At 39.2% G+C, this 22,132-nt stretch overlaps 1 protein-coding gene across 1 annotated transcript; it reads right to left on the reverse strand.

The window, feature by feature from the left end:
- Positions 1-15,468: 15,468 nt before the first annotated feature.
- PPIL1 (peptidylprolyl isomerase like 1) lies at positions 15,469-22,099 on the reverse strand. Its single transcript, XM_007430005.3, has 4 exons — positions 21,965-22,099; positions 20,986-21,140; positions 20,684-20,752; positions 15,469-18,874 (listed from the first exon to the last, which is right to left on the reverse strand). Exons 1-4 carry the CDS (start codon positions 22,018-22,020, stop codon positions 18,654-18,656), a joined length of 501 nt encoding a protein of 166 aa, XP_007430067.1. The 5' UTR covers positions 22,021-22,099; the 3' UTR covers positions 15,469-18,653.
- Between the last annotated feature and the right edge of the window lie 33 nt (positions 22,100-22,132).

The raw sequence follows: 22,132 nt of genomic DNA on the forward strand, positions 1-22,132 counted from the left end.
CTTTAAATGAAGCATTTAATCCATGTTTCCTTAAGAGTAACATAATAAACACTTTACAAATGTAATTTTATAAATCATTTTCTAGTTCCAACACATTTAAGCTCCACAGACAATTTCATGAAAGTTCTATTTTCAGCCCCCCACCGCAGCAAGCTGTGTTGCCTCACCATGGGAGGGTGTGTGTGTTCTCGGGAGGTATGGGCAAAAGCCTCTTGGAGCATATGTCAAGAGTTTATACTCCCAGCAAGGTCACCCATGTTGTGAAGGTCACCCCAGCTGCCCAGCTAAAGCAAGCAAATATATGGGGCAGTAGTGATATAGGAAGATGCTGGAGGGGGATGATAACTTCAGTGATAACAGCAAAGGCATCATTTCGTACTGTGCAGGAAAAGACAATGGTATACCAAGAAAACCACATGGATAGAAAATATAAAATGATTGACAATATAGTGCCAGATGATGGGTCCCTCAGGTCACATGGCATTCAACATGCTACTGAGAAAGAGCTGAGGATTTTTCAGGGTACTAATGGTGTTTATGACATGGCTAGATTAAATCCTTCAGTATGTCTAGTTGCTGATGTTTACCAGGCAAGAAAAGAAAATCCAAAGCTGCAAAAACAGAATTACAGTGGGAACATGGAATGTAAGAAACATGAACATGGGAAAGGCCAAAGCCTTATAGCATCAAAGACATGGCCAAGTGCTGACCGTGAAACAGATCACAAACTGCTCATATGCAAATTCCAAGTTAAGCTAAAGAAGAAGAAAGCCAACCTGTTTCCACAATTTGATCTTGACTATATATCATTTTCAAGGAGAACTTCAGAAATTGTTTTGAAGTCCTGAACCTCATTGATAGAGAAACAGAGGAACTGTGGAATGAATTTAAAGAAGTTGTGAATGTGAAAAGAGACTGCCAAAAATGGAGAAACAGAAGCTAACAAACTGGATATCAAAAGACACAGTTGACATTGCCAAGAAGAGAAGAGGAGATCTCATGAAAGAGCTTAATAAAGAATTTCAGAGAGCTATTAGAAGAGACAAGAAGCAGTATTACAATAGCACCCATAAGATATCAAAGACAGAAATAGATATAGAAAAACAAGGAAAGTCTTTCAAAAAATCTCTGAACTCAGAAAGAGATTCAAGCTTTGAATTGTTAAGGTAAAGGATGCCAATGGACAGATAGTAACTGATTCAAAAAATCAGTAGAGATGTCAACATCCAAGATACCTTACAAGATATATCCCACTTAGAAGAACCCTTAGTACTAGAAAATGAAGTTAGTTTAGTACTCTGGTCATTATCAAGTCAGAAGGCTAAAGAAATTGATGGAATAGTTAGAGAAGCAAGAGAAAGGAATCAGTAAAGATTCTAACCAAGCTATGCCAACAAATCTGGGGAATGACACAGTGGCCAACAGATTGGAAGTGGTTAGTCTACATACCAATACCCAAGAAAGGAGACTTAACAGAGTGTACAAAGTATTGTACAGGTAGTCCTCACGTAGCGACTAATCGTTCAGTGACTGTTCAAAGTTGCAATGGCACTGAACAAGTGGTACATACGACTGGTCCTTGAAGTTCCAACCATTGCACACACACCCCACAGTCATGTGATCACAATCTGGGCACTTGGCAACCAGCTCACACAACAGTTGCAGTGCCCTGCAGTCATGTGATTGCCATTTGCAGCCTTTTCTGCCAGCTTCCCACAAGCAAAGTCAATGGGGAAGCTGGCAGGGAAGGTTGCAAGTCACTCCAGTAAGTCTCCCCCACCTGAGCAGCTACCCCTGGTCCTGCTGCGCTCGCACTACGCCTCACTGGCCACCCATGCACCCTTCCCCACTTGGCAGCAGCCAACCCCAGGCCCAAAATCGCTTGCGTGTACCACTGGACCTACCTGTACTCCCTCCCCCATCCACAGCAGCCACCCCTGGGCCCAAAATCACTTGTGTGCGTTGCAGCCATCAGCACACTCTCCCTTACCTTGTAGCAGCCACTTACCTGCCTGCCAGCCTGCTTGCAAGCCACCTGGGATGTGTAATTTCCTGCCAACTTCCCCACTGACTTTGGTTATTGGAAGCCAGCAGGAAGTTGCAAGGAGATCCTTGCTTAACGACCTGCGATCCTTGCTTAATGATAGCAGTGGGGACAGCCAGGATTACCATTGCAAAGCTATATAGTCACATGATGTTGCACTTTACGACAGCATTGCTTAGTGATGGAAATTCTAGTCCCAATTACCGTTGTTAAGCCAGGACTGCCTATCCTTAATTTCACATGCAGGCAAATAATGCTTAGGATCATCCAATGCAGATTAGAGCCCTACATGATGAGGGAGATGCTAGAAGTTCAGGCTGGCTTTAGAAAAGACTGAGGAACACAAGATATTATTGCTGAGGCATGCTGGATAATTGACACCACCAAAGAATACCAAAAAGAAGTCAGTATGTGCTTCATTGATTATAGAAAGGCCTTTGATTGTGTCAGTCATGTCAAGCTATGGAATGTGCTTAGGAAAATGGAAATCCTAGAACATCACATTGTCCTCATGCGAAGCCTATACACAGTCAGTAAACCAAAGTACAGATAGAACATGGTGAAAGAGACTGACTCTAGGTTAGCAAAGGAATGAGACAAGGCTATATACTCTCCCCTTATTTATTCAACCTGTATATGGCATATATATTGAGGGAAGCTGGACTGGAAGAAGAGTGTGGTTTTAAAACTGGAGGAAGACACCAAGGTGAGAATGGAAGATGTACCTTCATTGGGATGAAGCCAGCTGCTTGCTATTATGTTATGGTTTTTATTGCAATATTATTACTTATTTATTTTATTTATATATCACATTTATATAGCCACCCATCTCCACAGAGCGACTCTGGGTGGCTTACTATATAATTATATTATTATTATGGTTGGTCGCACAGTCAGCCAGATGTTTAGACTGGATTTGGCATTTTTATCCACCTATCGAGCCCTTCCCAAGGACCTGGGATAGGCAGATGTTGTTGTTTGATGGTATTAAACATATTGTCACAGGATATAAGCTGTTCCAAATAAAGCTGCCTTTTGCAATTGACTGATGGTGAATTATTATTATTGTTATTGTTATTGTTATTGTTATTCTTATTATGATCTTGAATACATGCTGCAGATAGCTTAGACCAGTGTTTCTCAACCTTGGCCACTTTAAGATGTGTGGACTTCAAATCCCAGAACCCCCCAGCCAGCATGGGAGTTGAAGTCCACACATCCTAAAGTGGCCAAGGTTGAGAAACACTGGCTTAGACTGACAGAAGATAAGTGCCCCAATGTCTCACCACGCCAGTTGTTGATTCATATGCTACTGATTGAGGCAAACGCTTGATACAAAAGTTGTGAATCAAGATATTAAGTTCATTTGCTCTAGGACTATGCTTAAATAACAAGTTGTCTCAGCTAGACTAGCCTTTGGTCCTGTTATACAATGGGAAAAGTAAAGCACCTGTAGGGATTTGGCTTTTGATTATAATAGAGTTGGAATCAGTTGGGGCCAATGGTTTTAGACTAACTTTGAATTCTAGTTGGAATTAAACAACTGGGCTCAATCTTCCCCATCGCACTATTCTGTATCCAGGGGTGTACACATAAAAAAACAGCTTTGATCACAACTGCCATCTTGACTTTTAGACCATACTCTGCAGACACCCCTGTCTGTATTCAAAGGTATCATAGCCAGAGAAGCAGGTGGTTTGAGACCCCTCAGGGTGGTAGGATCTGCTCTTACAGCCTTTACATTTTCAGAACTAAATTGGAAGAAAAATATTTGCCCCTAAAGAGTTTTCTAAAGAGCTAGTGAGCATCTTGATAACAGATGCTAGAAACCTGGTTGCTTTAATCTGAACAAATGTTGTTCTATTTTTGTGAGGAGAGTGTTCAAAAGATTAACGTCATCAACTGAGAGTTACCATTTCTGCCATAGAAAAACAGAGGTACCCATTTGGACAGAACAATATTATGAGATTATGCAGTAATATAAGGGTGTGGGTGTGGGTGGGTGTTGTATAGGCTTGCAAAATTCAAGGGCTTAGTAGTTATCAAAGCCTCAGCAAATGGCAGCATTTAGCCAACTTTGGCTAAACTGACCAGGCTTGGTAAGTACTTGCAAAGAAAACTGTCTTGGATGGAAGAACTTTAAGGTATCTAGGGCTATTAGGTAGCATGCATAGTCAAAAAAATCCCAGAGTATTACAGTGGAAAACTTGCATAATGCTGCCATGAAGGCTACATGAACGCATTGAATTCAGCTTGAGAGTATCTTCACTTTTTTATTATCAAAAAACAAATGAAACCACTCATATTATTATTCTGTTTCAGAAGCAGATTAAATTCACCCAACATGTATATTGAGAATGAAGTCACATAGCAAAAGGCTCTCCATCTACAAAAGTAATAAATACTATTCTGCTTTAAAATATCTAGTTTAGTTGTTCTTAGATAATAGGGAAGTGCATTATAGCTATTTATTTAACCCAGTATTCCATTGTTTAACTGGTGGTTTGGTAGAGAATGGTTAGAGCTACCAGATCTGGACTGCAAATATTTGGATGATCTCTACTCAAAAGCAGTCTTTGCTCTCATCTACTGATTAACTGTTTTTGTGCTGTGTTGGATTCTTTGGCAGCACAAATCTAGTAGCCCTATCATTGGTGGGTGTTGTGGTAGCCATTGCAGTCTAAACCAATATCTTAGCAAATATCTTGGTCCCAAGAATCTGGGATAACCAGACCTGCAGTGTTCATCCAAGCAGTGTGATATAACATGAAATGAGGGGTCATATCTCAAAATGAGAAGCCATGTTTGATCAGACAGCATATGTATGCTGATAGGAATCCCCTTGAAATACAGTGATGCCTTGGGAATGGGCGTGGTATCCTGTTTCCTACTATTACTGTACTTTGGCTTCAGCAAGATATCATGGTTTGTAAATCCCATTTTCTAACATCTAACTAAGAAACTGTGATGGAACATTGCTTGCAAAGCAGAATAACATATTTATCAGGCTAACTTACGTTTGGATTATTTCTGACTTTCTCCCGACTATATAAACAGGCCGATTAAAATATAAATCCCGTGTAAAAGATCTTTAGGAAATTAGCAGACAAGTGGTATTTTGAAATAGCATTTTTTTAAAAATTGCAAAATACATTTGCATTGTAAGATTTAATACTGATAATGCAAAATACAAAATTCTGCTCTGTTAAAAATATTGAAAGATTCAATTTAGTGCATATATAGTCTTCCAATGGAAGTGGTTTTCAGAATTTTTACCAGCTTTTCTATATTGTGGTGACATCCATTGCATTTCCATTTCACATCACCAGTTTTTCTGGAAACAAATGTATTCATAATGATTAGGTGTATTTCCACAAAAATCTATTAACAAAAGAACAGTAATTAAAATTCTCAGTTTAAGTACAGATTATAAAGGTTTTTTTTTAAATATCTCTTCCTAAAATAGTCTACTGAGTCACATTCAGATGAACCTCTTTTTTTCCTTTTCATATTCAGTCATAATGCATATTTGCATGCTCAATGACATCAATGCTTTGAAATTATTACCTCGGAAAGAGTTTTAAAACCTTATCAAGTACTATGCTAACAAGTTAGGAGGTCCTCCTATAATTTAATATTTAGATGGTTATTGTGCCACATGTCCTGCTTGCTATTCTTCCTTTTTGTTAAAACCAGTCTTGCTTGTTCAGTCACAAAAGGATCACTGCTCATAGCTCTCTTCAGACTAGCATATTGTACTTTTGATTCAGCGAAAGACTGGATGCTAGGATCCAATTGCTGTTTAGAATGCTAGCATTTATAGCTGTCAGAGATTAGCAGATAAACCTCTCCAGTTAATCTAGAGCTATCTACATATAGTGGAATGTGGGAAGAAGCCTCAGGTTTACACTCTCTGTTGCATGTTAAATATTTATGTTGGCCTGTTCATATATTGCTGAGCCTGGATTATTAATCAGAATTCGCTAAAGAAGTCATAGGTTGCTTGGCCACAAATAATATTAAAATTTGTATGTGGTACTAAGCAAAAGAAGAGCAAACCATCTTATGGTATAGTATTTTGCCTGAACCAAGCCAATAGGTCCATATTTGCAGATCTCTGTGGCTGAGGCAAAAAAGAATGGATGGCTCTTCAGAAGGAAGATACCTAGACCAAGTCATGGGAATAGCATGCCTTCTGTTTGAGAACCACCAGTAGCAAAGACCTATGTGGAATGGGTTGGTTCATTACCACAGTTCTAAGGGATGACAGGTTCCATCCATTACAGAAGAAACCAATGAACCCATCTTGGTTGGATCAAAAAGAGGAAATTGCTTCGAGAAGAGAACTAGGGGAAAAGGTTGCCCTGAGCAATTTTGGTGGCTTTTGAAAGAGAACAAGAAGAATACAAAGATCTTAGGAGTAAAATTGCTGGGTTGGGGGAATCCTGAGAAACCTTTTGGAAAACAGAAGATTTAATGACAGGAGCATAGTCACCCAGCCCAGGAGTAAATAATGAATCATGGCAGTGGGATCACAGCAGCTACTTCATCCCTGGGTTTTGTTCCTTTGCTCAATGGTCTATACAATCTTTCTAGCAGTAGAAACTATACATAAGTAGTCACATGCCTACGTATGGTCAAGGACTCTGAAAACAATGTAGTCTTAGTGAATTGCATGGTACAAGTCAGCTTCCTATACTTCTTTAGGTAGAGGGAGGATCCTTTGTACCTATTTTTACTGCAGAGAAGTATGAGATCACTATAGGAAGCAAAGAGCCCATAAGAAGAGCACTGTAAAATCTGGGCTGCAACAATCCAGACAACCACAAGATGACATCATAGAGATTTTTTTCTCTGCTGCCATCTAAGCATTCAAATCAACTAAGATAGATGGTGCCATTCTTTGCTTCCCCAATAAAAGTATTTTCACAACTAATGCTTATTCTTTTATTCCTAGAACCCTTACTGACCCATACTCATGGTGTCATGGCCTTAAACAGCAATAGAATTTTATGATATTCATTTTTTAATATTGTAAATATTATTTTAATGTAAAATTGTAAAATATTACATTAGGTAGTGATGTATGGCATGATTATTAATTATTATCATCCATGAGAAAGGTGCTAAAAGGTGGGTACCTAATTCTGCAGTATCTCTGTACTTTCAAAACTAAATAAAGAGCATTCAGTGTAAGGCTCCAAAGAGTCAAGGTTAGAGCAGAACATTTTCTTCCTGATGATTTCTGTCAATAATTCAAGGGCAAACAACAAGTCTGAAACTCAGATGAATTCTTCTAGCATAAAACTAAGAATCTTAATGGCTTCTGCTTCAAATCTGTCAACACATTAGTGTCAATTAATTTCCAGTATTTGTAAAGAACCATTGATGAGGGTACCAATTGTATTTTATTTAGCTAGATGCAGATTCTTTCTGCTATAACAAACCATCTGCTTCAGAAGACTTGGCCCAGTGTCCCCATCTTGGGAATGAATATGAATTCATGATTGTCTTTTACAGTGGAGAGGTAGGTGCCTATTGTGTGCCAGCTACTGAATGAGAATCATTTGAAATAGAAAGATGACATTCATGTACCTAAAATTCCTGGCAATTTTCAGCTGGACAAACATTGCTGGTGGGTCCACAACCTGTGCTTCTCATGGGGCATGAAATTGACATATTGCCGCAGCAATGCTCACAAAGCCAGAGCAACATGCAAGGGCTGTATCTCAAAGGGTGATGCAGAAGGATCGGTGTGTTTGCAAAGCCAGGAAAAGCAATGGTCAGATGAGGAGGAGGAGGATCATAATTATTTCTTGCTTCCCACAGACCTGTGCTGAATTTCAAGCAACTCAAAAGTGATTGACGGACGCGCCAGTGTATCTGCAGCTTTTTAAACCAAAATACAGGCATTCCCAGCATCTGGAAGGAGATAGGGTGGGAATTTTTAAATCGTTTCTTTTGTTTTACTGCAAACAATTCTAAGAATTAAACTATATGCCACATTAACTGCACAGATGCAATTAGCGTGCTTTATTTCTGAAGTGTAGAAAGTGGGAGCTTGCTTAGCATTCAGAAAGCTAAGAGGTCGTTCTCCTCTCACCACAGATCTGATGAAAAGCCCTTTCGCTCAACTCTGCTAACAGGCCCCCAAGCCAGACACTTTTATTAACACCATAGATGCCCCTTCCTTGCAATGAGCTCACAAGACTTACCCTTTGTGTAAGGGGGTCTTCCTCTCCCTTTCCTTTAGAAGAGACTAATCCCCCCAGAGAAAAACGCAAACGGCAGGATTCTTTCGTGATGCGTTGCTTTATTTTCCTGAGCCATGAGGATTTCAAAGCTTTCCAGTGGCTCTGAACACCCCACATTGCAAGTGAGAATAATATGCCTCTAATGTTCCTAAGTAACTCAATGCAGATGGACATTTTTGGCTTTTCAGTTAAGAAGTTTTTTTTCTGCATCTCTTTTTTCCCTGTGTCCTCCAGTCTCTTCCTAACCCTTAACTCTCTTTTAATTGCCTTCACAGTGAGGATAGGAGGAGTGTTTCTGAGCAAGCCATAGGGTGCTGCTGAATACCCAGGTTTGATTCATTTCTATGCAAGGTGTATCTCCTTGTCACTCTCTCTGCCAATTGTGGTTGACATTTTCTGCCAGTGAAAGAAGATTAAATGCAGAGGAGGGAGAAATCAGCCTTTTCTATAGTTGCCCCTATATTTTGCATGATTGCCAATGCTGGGGGAACAGTATTTTAAAATACAGGACTAACATTTCAAGATTTCCTGTTTATTATATTCCTTCTGACACCCAGACCTGTTAACAGCATATACTTTGTCGTAATTCCCTTATCTCAGCCGAGCCAAGATACAGACACTCATTGATAATTCTGATGTTATATTATTCTTAGTCAAGCCTTGGGCAATTGCAGATTAGCAGAGTGACAATTTGACAGTCTTGCCAAACGCACACAACCTTCTCAAAAAGCCACAGTGTGCTGTGCAGCAGACAGAGAATCAAATACTGTAATTCTGGCTCTCTGAAACAGCAAAATCTACAAATTGGGGCATTTCATATATGTTACAGTTATATTACCTCTAACACTGAGTTGGGTGAAGTTAAGATTTAGCTTTTCTTATTTGAAAGATTACAGTGTTGAACTTCTGTACCCCAAGGTCCAAGGGCACTAAAGGTGCTATAAACCTAATCCCAGAGCTCCAATCAGTATAGCAGAACTGAAATTATTTTATTTCTAATTTAACATAATTGCATTTGTATATGAGGATTTAGGCCCAGGGAAATTATAGGGCACATCTGTGTTAGCTGTTTACCGGTGGTGTTGATTTGAAGCACCTGTAAGATGCACCTGGCTTGCACAATCTGTGCCAACCTTCCAGACTTGTGTAGTGGTGTTATTGTGATACTATACCAACCTAAGGAAAAGAAAATCTACTTTTTTCTCAATAACTACTTGCCAAAGTGTAATATTTCTGCATAAATTAACCATTCTGGTTATTCTCTTCATTTTCATCTTATTTCAAACGGTGATTTGTCACTCTTTGCTTGCTTGGCAGCCTCGATTATTTTGATATGGGGGAAAAATACCTTTTTGCTCTTGGATTCATTTAGAGTTTTCATTACCTCAGAATACCTGAGATTTGCCAAATTTCACAAATTCACATCTAAGGTATGTCTGTCCATGCCATTCTTGATTTTGAAATCTAAATTTACTACCAAATAACATGTGGCAAATTTGGGGGGACATGGAACTCTGCAGAGGGAGTTTGTCTCCTGCCACAATCATGGTTAACAAGATAATATCTGTAACATGAACAAGATCATGAGCAAGCTCTGATCTCAGCATTTGACCCTTTGTAATTCTTTAGGGCAAAGCTGTAAAAGGCAGGGCACCTGTATTCATTTAAGACCTTCAGCTCTTCTTCATTTCCGCCAGCTCCACTAGCTAGACCAGACCAAGAAATCCACAGGAAGGCTAAAACTGATTTACTGAGATTGGCTGTAATAACAGAATCTCGCGAGTCTGATTATGCTGTACCTCCTCCTGCTACTTATAGTTCAGTGAATTAGGGAGGTTTCTGTCTGAGCTTCTTCTGAATCTTATCTATCTATTGTAGACTTCAAATATTTTACCCCTCATTGCTCTGGCAACAAGGCTTGCATATCTCCATCAAGGTCATCTTCCTTACTCTCTACAGTGTCAATTTCCTTCAGTTTTTAATTTTTCAGTAATTAACTGTCCTAAATGTTATTCTTAACTGGGCTTGCTAAGGCACTCTTTTTTCCTTCTTGTCCAATGAGTCAGTGCACATATAGTACAGGGACATCCTTTCCCTTAATTTTGTACTCTTTTCTCATTTTTAAAAAATCCTCATTCCAAACATCTCCTTCCTTTGCAAGAAGCACCATCTAAACAGCATCTAAACAGCAGCTGATGCGTAATTTGCTGTCACCATGCATGCCACTTCTTTAGATATCTCTGGACAAGCTGATGCCTGTCAGGAAATATCTTCCAAATGGTGGCACATCTCTTCCTGCTGATGTCATTTCAGTAATAAATCTGACCATACTTGCTCAACAGCAGAACTCTCATTTTTGTGCACAAAGTAGCCAGAAACATTTCGGCAAACTGCTGTAAGATAAATAAACCGTAAGTTCTATCAATGGTCTTGAAAAAGGGATATAAATACTGTACTTATTTATTCCCATTAAAAAATCCCTGTTCTAGATGTGGAAATGCCTTGAAAAACCAGAGCAAGGATGTTTGCTGGGCTGAAAATTTTGCTTTTCTATGTGAATTGGCAATTAAGTGCTGGCAATGAAACAATTGCATTTCCTGTAAGACACTGTCACTATGAAGCTAATAAGAGGCAATTATAATTATAGGGTAATTTGCACTCAGTTCAAAAACTAGTGGTAAACTGCAGGGCTATATTATAAAGAGATTGATTATATAATATCAATGCACAAATAAAATAGATTTCTTTTAAGAGATTAATGGTATAAGTAATCTTCAACTGGGCTTATTCTCAGTTAAATGCATTTATGGTTGCAGTTTACTGGTGTGATACTGGGCCCACTTACTTTGAGGTTACAACTGATGGACATATTGCATCTCATTAGGGTTTGCTTAACTGGTATCTGAATAAACCACAATTGGCTGGATTCTCAAAACACATTAAGCCACAAACCTGCTTTACAACCTGCAACTATTGGGTTCACGTAACACTTGAACTCAGGGTTGGGCACCCTGCTTCTGTTCTCAGGGCTGCACTTGGCTTTGAAATGAGTGTGGGGACTGCCCTCCCAACACTTGGAAGGGAGAACTAAATAAGATGCAACTTCATAAAATATGGAATTAAAAATAAATATACTCAATATGATTGCTTTCCAATCATGTACCTGATATTTTAGTAATCATTTGCCCCCCTTAAGCCAGAATGAAGTACATCATGCCTTTGTGCATTGAGGGAAGCAGTGACTAAGTTAAAGGAACTTCTGTTACAAGCTCATTACATTTCACCTTCAGCACAGTCTTTCTTAAAGACAGATTTGAAAGGCAGAACATTGGAATTGGAAATATGGTATTGATTGGGGATTTTTTTTAAAAAAACAACTACCACCTGTTCCTCCAATATCATTGTTTGACCCAAATTCCTTCCTAGAGGTACCTCTTGCCTTGGGAAGCGTAGATCAGGAATAAGAAACCTGTGACCCTTCAGAGACTGTTGAACTACAGCTCTCAGGTTGGAGATATCGGGAGCTGTATCGTATCAATATCTGGAGGGTGTAGGTTCCCATTCCTGCTGTAACCATTGCACAAATTTTATCTTTGGGAAGAAGGAGCACATTCAAGGATGGGATATGGTTTCAGTACAATCAATCTGCACAGAGGAGATTTTTTTTTAAGTGTCCTTTGAACTGCATGAGTGTAAAGGAGAAGAAAGACAGAAACAGTCAGCCAAAACAGGCAGTTTCAGATGTTGCTTCTGCGGGCTTGGGAAGGTTGCTAAGTGATCACTAATCCCAGAAAATAGTTCATTAAAGACTCTCCAGTTTCCCTGGCTTAGGACAGGCTCCTGTGCCTGCATATTTTATATCTGTCTTAAATGTTACCGGCTTTACTGGGTTTTGGGTGCTAATAATTAAAGAACAAAAACAAACAACCATTACCATCACTCCCAAAAAAAGCCCTTCAGTTTCCCAAATCTCATTTCTTCTGATTCAGTCCAGTTGAACTGGGCTATTTTCTAAGTACTGAATTGTGCCTCTAATCTGGCTGTTGTTTTGCTTCACTGTACTATTCATTGACCTCCTGATCTCCTTGATCAAGCCAACAAATTACAGAAGTTGAGGCTGAACTTACTTTCTTAACATTCGTTACCCTTGAATCGCTACGATAACCCATTGAACCAAGGTTACCTATTTTGCAATTTTTTTAAAAAAATTAGAATTTCTTGGTTCATCAGGGATTTCCCAATCTGCTTTAAGTGTCAGTTTATGCAAGGATGTACAACATGATTGTAGACGTGCAGCAGGATGAGAGTGAAGCAGAATGCAAAGGTGCAATCAGAATAGAAGCGATAGGCAAAAAACGATGGAAGCAATCCTGAAACTTGTGCAGACACAGGAGTACCAATCTGGAACAATTGACAGAATATAATAGGATAGGATGATCTGGCTTGCAATAATAGGCTGACATCCTTTTCCAGTAAGTACTGATCTTTCCTGGTTAATGAGAGTTTTCTGTCTGTTCATTGAAGGGTAGCAGGTAGGGAGCTTGAACAATTCTCCCAGTAGTTTGTTTGCAAAAGGTCCTCTCAGAATGAGCAGCACCAAATCTGGGTTCCAAGAATTAGACTGACTAAGGTGCCTCTTCAGTTACCAGAGGCTCCATTTTCCCAATGTTCTCAGACCCTAGGCTACAATATGGATGTGTGTTGAGAAAGAAAACATCTGTCCTCTTCACATTCCTTACTAGATACTCTAAGGAGTCTTATTGGCCTGTATAAGAATATAGGAATTTATGATGCCCTTGTTTACATTTCCATCTCCAATATTCTGAGCGGTTAAGTGCAACCCCAATTTTATTTTCTTACAATACCCTTAACATAGCCTCGCTCTGGAGCATTGAGGGACATTGAAATGATGCCTAGTTCAAAGCCCAAGGGATCTATCAGAAAAGCCCACAGTCTACCAGCAGGTACTTTTCAGGAGCTTACTCAGATCTGGAACTGGCTCAAATGTTTTAAAGCAAAAGGTAGTGGCCTTGCAATTGTTTGGAATGGTTGGCTGTATAAAAAAATAAATAGATCTGAATACATTTTGCAATGACATTATGCTAGAGTTTAATTCTGAGAGAAGGTGTAGTAGTGCAGAGGTTTTTCTGGTATCATTACCCTCTGAACTGAGGACATATCTACATTCTTTTTTCTGCATGGAAACTTGATGTTTCTCACTGATTAGTTTTGCCTGCTTAGGTGGCTTTTTATCTCTTCTTATTTCTTACCCAGTATCGATGAACGTTGTGCCCTGGATCTTAGCCTGGCACTAACTAAGCTAATTGAAATGACCTGTTATTGCATTGTTACAAAATGGACACATTCTTTATATCATTCAGTCTTTTTGAATCAAACCAGAAAGAGGGATTTATAATGTGAGAAGATGTATTCATGTGATAGATGGCCAACTTGGCTACTACTGGTGCATTACAGTGGCACCACAAAACAGCTGGATTGGGAGGGACTTTCTTTTAGCAGTAAGAGAAACGGCTCCTGTTGGCTGTTCCTTTAGTGCCCCTTCCCCCAACTTCCCTGAAGAGCTGACCCTCTTCAAAGTAAAGTCTAGAGCAGGTCCCCAACCAAAGGCCTTACAGGTTGGGCTGCAATTGTCTATTTTAGCAACTTTCCTGGCATAAAGAGAGGGTGTCCATCTGTCATGGCATGTATGGTCCCGCACACATGCACAGGATGGGACAGGTTGGCCCTTCCAGTTTCCTCTCTGTGCGTGTACTCAGGAGGAAGAGTGTTAAGCCTCCTGCTCGTAGCAGAGTAGTGGCAGGGATGCATGAGTTCAAGAAAGACGCAAGTCATTTAGTATGTAAGTTAAAGCTAGGGCTAACTGAGGTTTAAAGACAGTTGGGAGAAAGGCAGGGGGCTGGCAAAAGTGGGGTCAGGCTGAGGAAAGCAGCATCATGGCATTGTGATGCAAACCACACTCTTTTTCTACATGCATGGCAACGTAGCCCCCCCACCCCACCCCAGTGCAACTTGTAGTGTGATGCCGCAACACGCTGCTGGGAAAAAGGAAAATATCATGGATCCTGCAGGGTTTTACTTGCAGCTAATCTTCCAGACAGGAATAAACATCCAGTGATACGTATAATTCAGGTGGAACAAAATAGGGTTAAGGATACAAAGAAGGGTTCAGAATCACCCAAAATATAAATCAAAGGAAGAGATCCTAGTCCACTTCTAACTTATTTCCCTAAAAATATTTCCTTCTGATTCTCTAACCATCCTTTGGGTTAGGGCACTTTCCTCCGCTGGCAGGAGCCACACTGGGAAGAAATGTCCTCTTCCCTTAGGATGGGAGAGAAAAAAAGGCAAAATGGAGTTTCCCTATCCTCTTTTTTGAAGCCTACCTGAAAAGGGAATTTTCCTGCTCCTGGTTGGTTCTTCAGAGTTTGATTTTAATCGCCTCTGTCTACTATCTACAGTGACTGGTCAGATTCGTCTTCATGTCTGAATTTTGAGGGTAGGGTTTATCCCCCTTCCCTCCACCATCCTATTCCTTGTATTGCATTCTTTAGCCAAAGAGGCTAGCCTGTGATCAGACAAAGGAAAAGAGCCAAGCTCCCACCCCTTTGAAATGATGGTAGATTGATCTACAGTACATGTATAGTGTAAGGCTATCAGAACTGCAGGGATAGTAGAACAACAAGAGGTTATAACAGAGGAGAGCAATGCTAAAGCTTTTTTTTTTTTTGGCATCTGAAGAAACACAAAAAATAATTCTTATTAAAATGGGAGTTTAGAAATGACATTGCCCCTTGAGCATATTTGTCCAGTCTTAGACATAGGCTCCTAAGAGGTAAATCACAGATGACAGAAGGATAAAATCTCAGAATATGGTACACAGTATTTTTAATTTTTAAACTGGATTTTCCTCTAATACAGCTACTGAGTTTTCTTTATTTTGATGAGGAATATTTGTGGAATGTGTGTGTATGAGACATACACACACACACACACACACACACACACTAACAGTTTCTCTATTAAGTACCATATTTAAATGTATTAATTATATAAGTAGGCAGTAGAAAATGAATAACAATATCAGTGCAGATGTTGGGAGGAGCCAGAGTTTTGGATCTCTTTCTTCTATTAATTGCAGTCTGTGTGATAAAAACAGGACATGGCGATTTTAGGACTAAGATTTATTCATGAAAATAAATACATAATTGCTTCTGGAACATGTTTTCTTCTGCAGGGCAAAGGATGACATCAAACATTTAAGCAGCTCACAGATTTAGAAAACAAGGGAGGCATAATTTTAGGCATAATTATTTACAAATATATTCCATACCAGTGAAATGGAAAAAAATAAGCTTCATTTCCAAGAAATGCAATGCAATAATATTTTGTGAAAATATGCTTTGCATTTTAAAGCGGAAAAATGCCAGTCCAACCATCAAGCAAATATTTAAACTGGTGGGCCTGCTCACTCCTACATCACCTAGCTTCCCAGAATATTTTCCACTCTGCAGTTCGACTCTTTATTTAGAACTCCTGCTTGCTCTCTGTTTAATCTAAACCTTTTCAGACAGCCCTGTAAGATTTTTGGAAGGCCTCGATTCTTGAGGACCATATATTCCTCTCACATACTTTCCCTTAATCTTTTGGAGCAAAGCAGGGTTTCAAGCTGAGATGACAAATGGACAAGAGAAACTGGACAAAAAATGCGTTCTCCTACTAGCTGTACAGCTGTAGATTGAAAAGGGAACCCTCTCTTTTCACGGTTGGACAAATGATATCTGACATTATAGAGGAGCACTTGTCTAGATGAACCAGAAGTCTGATGTAGTACAAACAGAGCTCCTCTAAGCTTTCTTAAATCGTATCACATCTTTTACATTAAAAAAATCCCAATGCCCCTTTGGTCACTAGGCAGCAGCCTTTTCTGCAATCAAACCTAGATGTTTTCAGGGGTGCTCATCTTTCTGTTCAGAACCCATTACAGATTAATCATGAGAAGATATTAATGCAGCCACCTGGAAACTTTTTCTTATTGAAGGTAATGGTATTTCCTGCCTTTCCAATTAATCATGGCAAAAAATGCAAGAACCAGAAGACTGCAAGGCTAAGAGAAAAATAAAAAAGATTTCAGAATAAAATAATTCCCAGATTATGCATGCACATCTTTACAACTCATCATCAAAGCCAAGAGTTTTTTTTCCCCAATTGGATGATGATGGTGGTAAAATTATGGCATTGTGTTTAATCCAAGTATATGTACTGTATTAGTAAACCTTTTATAGCATAATTGCTTAAATTGAGTGAGAACAGTGCTTATTTAGATGCATTTCTACTAAATCCTACTGGGACTTTCTTTTTAATCTTTCAAAAGCCGGTTGAAAAATGATTGAATATTTTAGAAAAGTATGAGAAAGGGAGCATATCTATGCAAGTAAGTGATCCAAATAATTACAGAAAATAGCCAGCCAATATTAGATGAAATATATGTACCATGAATATATTTGGAAGGCATTTCATTATGTGACACTTCGCTTAGCAGTTTATAAAAAATATTACAGACCATAATCTGGAGATCTTGCATATGCTTTTAAAAGTGCCAAGGAAGTCTCATTTCACCATTTAACTGCTTCAGTCTTGAATAATTCAAGAATGATTTTACGACTTGCAATTTTTACTTTTAGTGCCATGTTTCCATAAGGTGGCTCTACCTCCACCTTATGGCCATTAGTAACCTCTTCAATCATTCCTCTACAGTAAGCTTAGAATACCTGTGGAACTGGATTGCCCCCTACAGTTTAGCTAAAATGGTGCAGTATCAAGAAATGTACAGTACCGTACAGGAAAAGAGGCAAAAGAGCTTTACCAAATATGTGTGTTTACCAGTCCAAAAATGTTGACATCATGTAAACGACTACTTTTTGAACAGCCACCATCATCAAGGTAGTTATTGTCTGTACCTTCTGCATTTCATTTTGTGGAGTCCTTGGGCTTCTCTGAGCTTGTTTTCTTGCACACATTTTGTTACCTGGCTAGGTATTCATTTCACTTTCCCCAACTTCACTTACATTTTCTTAATTCTTCATGGCCATTCAATAAGAGGTGTATGTGTGCGTGTGTATGCATGTATACACACACACACACACATTTCCATTAACATAAAATTCCATCTATCTGATGAATTCTATGGAGACTACAAAAGTCTTTGCTGTCATAAATTTACTAAAGGAGAGGCAAGTCTACATAAAGATCAAATATTAATGTAGACTGATCCATCATAGATGACATGCAAACCCCTGACACCAAGAAGTGCCATTAGAGATTGACTGAATAAACTACGTTTAGCTGGGTATAAAAACAGTAACAAAAAAGTATTCAAAGTATTCAAATAAAAACAGTAACAACCAGAAGTGTAACTTGCTAAGCCACTAACAAACCCTATCAGGGTTTAGGTTGAGTTAAGCCAATCTTTGTCAAAAATATGCACTGTTTTCTCAGTATTTTTCAGGTTCCTACACTGAAGTACTATTACTTGGCGGGGTTTTAGGTGTTAAGACCATGGAAATCTGCCCCATTCCCAAAAGTATGTATGAACTGAAACAAATATAGATGAACAATGACACTATGGAGATAAACACAGAATAGATATGTACAAATATGTAAGTATTTAATTTGCAGCACTGAATCATGGTAAGAACAAGGAAGAAATGTATTTCCTCCCGGAGCCAGTTTTTCGTGAGATGGGTGGTATCTAAATCCAAAATATAAATAAATGTAGTAAAACACACTTTATTCAGACAAATGTATCATAAGTTTTCATGGCCTTGACTTTGAGGAATATGAAGGGATTTACCAAGAGATAAATCACTATCAGTATAAACAATTTGGTCCTAAAATTTTATATATGCATGTCATTACATAATAAACAAATGGTAACAAATCAACTTCCTACTTCCACTTGGAACATTCTAACCTTACTTCCAGAGTCATGTGGACACTGTACTAAGTTAACAGGTATTTATGATGACTTGTAAAATACTAGACATTGCCTGACTCCTTCTGGGTATCTGAAATGTTATGTTTATTTACACATATAATTTGCTATGTTCCAAGTAAAGCATGGATAGTAGACAAAATCATACTATCAACAATACTTGTCACCCATTTCAGATAGTTCATGTACCACTTGATTATTAAGCTTTAATAAAAAGGTTAATGATGAATCCTGAAGATAATTTTAGTACAGGTTAATTTGCATCTAAGTAGCTGGCAGGTATCTCTTCGAATACAGCAGTTTTCTTTGAAGAGTCTATATGTAACACTTTTGCGATTTTAGTCTAGCCAGATGGAAAAACTTTCAAAAGTTTTACATCATCCACTGGACGATCTTGTGCATTCGTTTCCACCATACCCACTCTGTTGACTATCCCAATTCCTTGGCAAACACGACCAAAGATGGTGTGCTTGCCATCAAGCCACTGGGTTGGTGCTAATGTAATAAAGAACTGGCTTCCATTTGTATCAGGACCTGCATTCGCCATAGCAAGGATTCCTGCACCTTAAGGAGAAAAAATGTTACCAGTTTATGATTTTTAAGATAATTGTATCAAACATGCAAACAAAACAAATGCTGGATATGTATTGCATATCATTCCTTTACAGGTATCAAAATTCAGAATCAAGTGTACTGAAATTATAGGACTGCTCATGGACTTCAGATAGCTTTTACACTTATATCAACTACTAAAATATGCATTTAAGCTCAGGGGATGTTAGGGAGGCATTAGCCCTTAAATGGGTATGTTCCTGTGATTGCATAGCTACTGTAGGAGACCAGGAAAAGACATGACTTCATTAAGATGCCACTGACAGGTATAGCACATATGCCCATACTGGGTCTGGAGCACGCTTCCCACCTCATATCCAAATGCCTGTGCATCTCTGTTGACTAATAACTGGCATCCACAAGCCCTTATAATACTATATACCTTTCCCAGCACTTTCTGGAGCATGCTATGTGTCATTCTCATCACTTCTAGGGTATCTTTTTAACTAACAATTTTCTAATCTCATCTGCTAAACCCAAACTTAAAAGCCAAGATCTCTGTCACTCATCTGGTTGATAAAACAGGCCAGAACTTTGGGCTTAAGTTTTTGACAATATCAAGGGACACTTAAAGGGAACCAACTTCTTCTCTTGCTTGCAATGATGAGGTGGCAGGAGGAGGGCACTGCATTTCTGCAGTGACAGGGAAAGGCTGAGCTGGTTCATACCCATAGCAAATGACTACTGCCCAACCTTGGTCAGACTTTATTAACAGGACCAAACTAGTATTTAGATAAGTTGGACCTGATTACAGTAGTACTTTGATGAAAAACCACCCAGAAAACTCTAGACTGGGAATTAAAAAAAAAAAAAGACATTCATAAACTACTTTTGTATGGTTACCAAAAAACTACATGGATGTCTCCATACAGTCACCAGGAGTTGAGTGCATCTTAAAAGAGTCTTTACCTTTTTATCCCTTCCAGGTAGATAATTATTTTGGAGCTCTGGATTTTCCTCCTTGGATCAGGCAGCCCTCCAGACAATCATACCCTTGTCGCCTCATGGCTCAATTACTGCAATGAGGTCTACATGGGCTGTCCTTGAAGACCACTCAGGAACTTCAACTGGTACACAATGCAGAGATGCAAACAGCGATGGGCTTGCCTTGGCGTGCCCACATGACCTCCCTCCTGCCCAAGCTGCACTGGTTGCCAGGTGTGATTCAAAGTGCTGGTTATCACCAATAAAGGCCTACGTGGCATACAGCCAGGTTATTTGAGGGACTGCTTATCTCCCATGGTTTCTACCCAGCCTGTACAATCCAACAGTTTAAACAGTATCATCCAGCAGGACCCAGGAAATGTCCCTTCCCTTAGTAGTGCCTACCCCTCTGGAATGAGATCCTCTTGAGAAAGGCATTCTGAAAGGCCTTGAAAACCTAGCTATTTTCCCAGGCCTTGGGACAGGTTGGATGGACTTGCGTGTTATCTGGATTGCCATCCTGTAACTATTTTGTAATATTTTAGAATTTATTTTTATTCTTATTTACTAGTTTTTGTTTTTGTTTTTACTTTGTGAGCTGCCCGGTCAGTTGGAGCCAGGCAGAATAAAAAAATCTAAACAAATAATTTTAAAAGAAATTATAATAAAAGTTTATTAATTAGATTTGTGTGCAGTCATTACCAATTTGGCCATCAATAACTAATGGGGAAATAATGTCAGATGTGTCTTTAAAACACAGTATTACCCAATTAATTTAACATCAGATAGTGAAGCATTTATCCTAGAAGATTTAAATCCTTTTGAAGGATTACCTACCTGTAAACTTCAGTTCTGGGTGGAGCTCATCTTCAAATTGCTTGCCAAAGATCGATGCTCCTCCTCTTCCTACCACAACAAGAAGACTAATTAATTAATTTGGAAAGCCAAAATAGAAACTGCTTCCTGTGAGTCTGTGTTTCTAGGACACCTAGATTTAATGAGACTGATGCAGGAATTTGAGGAGAGGCAGAATGGACAGACTGCTGTCATCTTAATATCACCTTTGCATTATACATTGGTTTTTATCTACAATTATAGATAGAATATGTCTAACACATGTATTTCGAATGTGTTCTTACCAGTTCCTGTTGGATCACCCCCCTGGATCATGAAATCTTTGATTATCCTATGAAACTTTGTGCCATTGTAATAACCTCGTCTGGACAGCTCAGCGAAATTTTTGCAAGTCTTGGGTGCATGCTTCCAGTACAGCTCCAAAACAATGAGCCCCATACTGCAAAACAGAGAGAATTCTCATGCTATTTAATATTTAATGAAATACTAAATATTAAGATGAAAAGGTACATCATGATATAATCACCAATAGGGCACCTTCATTTTTCACAGTGGACTTTGAAGAAGCAGGACAGAAAAGGTACTGATGCTTTTGAACTTTTGGTGTTGGAGAAGAGTTCTGAGAATACCATGGATAGCCAAGAAAACAAACAAATGCATCATCAAACAAACTGACCTAGAGTTCTCACTAATTATCCTACTCAGACACATTATGTGAAGACCTAGCTCTCTGGCTGTAATGCTGGGAAAGGTGGAAGGAAAGAAAAGTTATAGCTGAACCTTTGCGTGTCAGAGAGATGTTCAAGGCAGAAGTACACTGTCCCCCAAAGAAAGGAACTGTACAGGCTCAAAAAGGGGCAAAACCACTTCCAAAGAAGCTGTAACTTATGCTAAGAATAGCAGAACCATTGTCAACATACACAAATAACTGGTAAAATCAGGATATCCCAGCGTTTCTCAACCTCAGCAAGATACGTGGACTTCAACTCCCAATTCCCCAGCCAGAATTCTGGGAGTTGAAGTCCACATATCTTAAAGTTGTTGAGGCTGAGAAACACTGGGATATTAGCACCTCTCAACTCTTTCCAAAACAGCTTTTAGGAAACTTGTCCGGAATCGGTTCATCCGACTATAATCGTTCCCGCACTGACTGGCGGAGGCTTTCCAGGAGACATTCTCTAGCCCGTGCTCAGACTAAATCTGGGACCTTCCGTGAGCAAAAGATGCCCTTTATCATCCTACCAAGCCCTTTCTCACACCTACGTGGTTTCCATTGAAACAGTTGGCGGCTGCCAAGTGTCCGGAGGCACCGCAGCCATGCTTCCTCCTCGCCTGATTCATCTGCCACTGGGGGAACCAAATCCTCGAGCCACACTTCCGGTACCACCGGTTACGTCGTCCCCTCGCAAGGGAAAGTAGAAAGGGGCGTGG

The sequence above is a fragment of the Python bivittatus genome, unplaced genomic scaffold (genome assembly GCF_059951505.1).
Source record: "Python bivittatus isolate LINGU-HERP-01145 unplaced genomic scaffold, Pbiv_v1 ctg000700_np1212, whole genome shotgun sequence".
NCBI classification, from domain to species: Eukaryota; Metazoa; Chordata; class Lepidosauria; order Squamata; family Pythonidae; genus Python; species Python bivittatus.